The following is a 4,457-nucleotide window of genomic DNA, read 5'->3' as shown; positions in this document are numbered from 1 at the left end:
AAAAAAAAAAAAAAAAAAAAAAGCTAAGGGGCAGTCAGTAGATGCCAAAGGGGCCAGGGAGGGCACTCAGGGAGAACAGCACTGGTGACAGCTGAGGAGCCGTGAAGGATGTCCGTATGTTTGGAGGATGGTGACACTTAGAGTGCCTAGAGCATGGGGTATAAGGAAGAGTTGAGGCAAGGGACAAGAGTCTAGACCCTTGAATACCAAGCTGAGGAGTCAAGAGCTAATGTGGGCAGCAGGGAGCTATGGAGGGTGTGTGAGCAAGGGAGGGCCATGGCCAGAGGGGTGTGCGTGGGGAGAGTTGGCATTTAGGGCCTGCCAGGCAGACTCCTTGTGGCTTTGGCTCTGGGGGTGCAGACTTGGGGAGACGTGCCCTGAGGCACCCCCCTCCGTTATCCTGCTGTCTGTTCCCACACCTGTACAGGCCGTGTGCAGGCTACTGTGTGTCCAGGCCTGTCAAAACTCAAACCCCATCATGCATATAAGACCCTTAGGTGAAGAAAAGGCCAGCTCTTGATTTGTCCCACCTGGGACATAGAGGTGGCCTTGGGGATCCCGGGGGGCCTGGTGGGTTAGTGGTGGGGGCAGCCACCACGTGTGCCACGCCCTATGGCCCACGGCCACCTCCGCCTCTTCCCTTCCTCCATCCAGGCGACCATGGCCTTGCTGGGAAAGCGCTGCGACGTCCCCACAAACGGCTGTGGGCCTGACCGCTGGAACTCTGCCATCGCCCGCAAAGACGAGATCATCACCAGCCTCGTGTCTGCCTTAGATTCCATGGTGAGTACCCCTGCCCACCCCTGGAGGAGTGGGGCAGCCAGCCTTTATAACCTCTGCTGCTCCCAGGGGCCCTCGCCGACCTGAGCCTCAGCGTCCCCGTCTGCTACAAGGCCTGTCTGCCGACGCCAGGGGTGGGAGGCTTAAGTGAGGTCAAGTGTGTGGAACTCCAGCCCTCGGCCCCTCGTCCCCTCACCCCGTCTTCGTTTCGTCACCTCTTACAGTTGAAGTCCCATCCCTGGGATGGTCACAAGTCTCCCTCCCAGCAGGTCACCTGGAGGGTAATGTGTCACAGTGATTCATTAGAAAGCTGTCCCCCCCGTTGTTAAAGCCAGGGCTGTAACTGCATCACTCCTCTGACACCCTTGCCTCCATACCTAAACCTATAGCAGTTTATCCCAAATGAGAAAATAATAGGGAATTCCCTGGCGGTCTAGCGGTTAGGACTCAGAGCTTTCACTGCCAAGGGCCCGGGTTTGATCCCCAGTAGGGGAACTAAGATCCCGCAAGCTGCACGGCTCAGCCCAAAAAAAAAAAAAGAGAGAGAGAGGGAGAGAGAAAATAATAATGTCATTTTCCTGTAGACTTTTCCTGGGGCAAGTTCTGTGACAGAGGGTAGGCAGGTGTCTTTAAAAAAAAAAAAAAAAAAATCTGCCTGGCATCAGTTAGCTGCACCCCCTGCATTTTGGTTCAGTGAAGTTGAACTTCAGAGAGGGCAGTACTTTGCCTGATGTCACACAGCATGATCAGTTTTTAAAGTGGGCTCCCAGGGGCAAAGTCTACAGTTTCCCAAGGACAAAGGGCCTCCCTCCAGGCTATTCCAGCTGCAGGCAGCTCAAGGGCCGCTTAGGTGGTATTTGGGGCAGAGGTGGTAGACACCCCTGGGAAGGCCAGCTGGGTTTGACCCCTCCCCTGTACAGAATGGCCTTCATGAGGAGGGGGGCCCCAGGAGCTCAGCCCTATGCCGGTAGCAGTGTCAGCTTGGTGTGGTGGTGGACGTACAGTTGACACAGGCAGCGACGGCCAATGCCACAGCCACTAGCCACATGTGACAGTTGATGTTTAAATTGTAATTTGTGAAAATTAAACAATTCAGTTACTCCATCACACTAGCTTCATTTCAAGAGTTCAGTGGCCACATGTGGCTGGTGGCTGTGGTATCAGTGTAGAAATAGAACATTTTCATCATTGCAGAAATTGCAGGGCCCAGTGCTGGTCTAGAGGGTCTTTCAGAGGCTCCTTGGAGGAGCCAGTAACCCTGTAGCTGTCCTGGTGGCATGAGCAAGACAGGCTCCCCCCCGCCATGCGACAAGGCCTTTACAGGTTTCCTAAGGGACCTCGTGGGTGACAGCGGCACTCACTTGGCAGTGACTTAACGCCGGCACCCAGCGGGCCTGGGGCCAGGTTCTCAGGCGGTCTGCGGGAAGATTGGGGCCAAAGTGCTGTCCGTTCATCACCTCCTCCCGCCCAGTCTCAGACCCTTTTCCAGGCATTTCCTCCCGACCCCCATTCTCTGTGCCTTTGGATGAGTCTACTCCCTGCCACGGCCTCACCGTCTTCAGCTGAGGAGTGACCATGCAGCGCAGGGAAGGCTTTCCTCCAGCTCTACTGGCCACTCCTCGGAAACGGTTGAATCCGTTTGTCGTCTTTGTTATATACAGTGTTGCCACAGGGCAAGGGAGCAGTGGGGTTTGGTTTTCATCTTAGAGAGCCGGAAATGAACACCATCCCTGCCCCCAGGAGCTCCCGGGGGACAGTCCTGCTGGCCCTGAGATGTCCCCAGCTCCCTCACCGGAGCGACTCCAAGCCGGAGCTGGCACTAAAGGCATGATCACGGCCCAGAGAGGTTGTAGAGCCTGTCCTAGATCACACAGCAGTGGAACTGCGATTAGAAGCCAGACCACCTGACTGTCCGCAGAGCACTAAGTCAGATGAAAACCAGCATTTATCAGGCACCGACCGTATGCCACGAGCTTTGCAGGCAGGGTTTTCCCAGTGAATTAGGCCTGAGAAGCTGGTGGTCTTGGTTGCAGGGCCCCCTGTGTTAGGGCTTCCTGTGCAGGCGGCCTGCCAATCTCAACTCTGGGGCTGCAAAAAGAACCTCTTTGCCTCATACCCACACGGGATGCCCCGGTTTAGAGACCTTTTCCCACCAACCGGGCCCCATTGAATCCCCACAACAAGCCCATTACAACTCTGGGAGCTGGGCTGCTTGTCCGCATTCTACACATTTGGAAATTGGGGCCCAGAGAAGGGTGTGACTTGCAGGAAGAGGCTGATGCAGGACTGAAGCCTGGATCTGTGTGTGCCTTGGTTCTCCTGGGACCCCTCCCACCTCCTCACCCAGGACTTGGAGAGAGCCCAGGACAGGATCATCCCTGAGGCTGGGGCCAGGCCCGAGGCAGGAAGCCCACCCCAGAGCAAGGAGGGCCTGGGGGGAGGAAGGGGCACAGGCCACGTCCTCCTCCAGCCCCTGTAACCTTGTCTTCTTTCCCTGACCTTGGCCAAGCTCTGTGGGTGTCATTCGTTCATTCCCACTGCAGCCTAAGACCCAAAACGCTGGGACGGTGACCTCTCCCTGGAGCTGCTGGTGGGATCTCGGGCAGCTGAGAGCTCACCTCCCACCCCCCAAAGCTGGCACTGGGGGTGTCCAGAGTGGGGGGGTCCTTCCCCCGGCTCACATCCCTGCTCCCCCGGCAGTGCTCAGCGCTCTCCAAGCTGAACGCAGAAGTGGCCTGCGTCGCTGTGCATGATGAGAGCGCCTTCGTGGTCGGCACCGAGAAGGGGAGGATGTTCCTGAACGCACGCAAGGAGCTGCAATCAGACTTCCTCAGGTTCTGCCGTGAGTACCCGGGGCTCCAGAGGGCCAGTCCCCACTGTCCCTGAGGGGAGGAGCTCTGGCGCATTGCTGGGTCCCTGGAGCAACACCGGGTAGCCCTGTGTGGGAGGAGGCACTGGGCAGGAGGGGCTGGTGCAAGCTTCCCAATGTGGCGTTATCAGGGGCGGCCACAGTTTTCGTTGGAGTCACACAGCAGCCCCTCGGCCGATAGAGACTCCAGGCAGGCCAGACCCAGCTGCCTCCATGTGCTCGTGGACCGAAGGGGACACTGTGGCCCAGTTCCTGTGCGGCCCTGATGCAGGGACCCAGTGCACGTGCTCAGCTAATACTTACTGAGCGCCTGTTGTGTGCGACACCCTTTAAGCACTAACTCACTTATCCTGACGTCAGAGGCTGGCACTGACCCTGTTACAGTAGCAGAATCTTGGAGCCGCCTCCTGGTGGCCCGTGGGGATGAAGTGACTGAGGACTTGTCCAGCACGTAGGAAATGCACTAGAAACGGGAGCAGTTAGGGATGATGTGATAAATAGAGCCACGGGCTGGGCCATGTGCTGGTGCTGTTTACTGTTCCCAGCAGGCTCGGGAAACAATCATCACCGGTTTACAAACGAGAAAATGAGATGCAGTAAGTGTAACCAGGGGACACACAGCTGACGAGTGATGGAGGTGGAGTTTGCTCTTTCGGCTGCACCCCTTCAAAACAGGGGGGATGCAGGGACTTTCCTGGAGGTCCGGTGATTAAGACTCCGCGCTTCCAATGCAGGGGACGCGGGTTCAAGCCCCGGTTAGGGAACTAAGATCCCACATGCCACGTGGCACAGCCAAAAAAAAAAAAAA

The 4,457-nt window shown here is 57.0% G+C and overlaps 1 protein-coding gene across 3 annotated transcripts in view; it reads left to right on the top strand.

Moving 5' to 3' along the window:
* Positions 1-648: 648 nt before the first annotated feature.
* GTF2IRD1 (GTF2I repeat domain containing 1) overlaps positions 649-4,457 on the top strand; it is a 78,948-nt gene continuing 75,139 nt past the window's right edge. For 2 of the 3 annotated variants that reach the window (XM_007468766.1, XM_007468764.1), the window contains exons 1-2: positions 649-783; positions 3,481-3,622. In XM_007468766.1, coding sequence (XP_007468828.1) covers positions 661-783; positions 3,481-3,622 — 265 coding nt within the window. In that variant the 5' untranslated portion in view covers positions 649-660. The remainder of the gene's footprint in view (positions 784-3,480; positions 3,623-4,457) is intronic. The other variant, XM_007468765.1, reaches the window with a different exon arrangement.

The sequence above is a fragment of the Lipotes vexillifer genome, unplaced genomic scaffold (assembly GCF_000442215.2).
Source record: "Lipotes vexillifer unplaced genomic scaffold, Lipotes_vexillifer_v1.1 scaffold12, whole genome shotgun sequence".
In the NCBI taxonomy this organism is placed as follows: Eukaryota; Metazoa; Chordata; class Mammalia; order Artiodactyla; family Lipotidae; genus Lipotes; species Lipotes vexillifer.
Note: the sequence above shows the minus strand (reverse complement) of the source record. Positions and strands in the feature narration are given on the sequence as shown.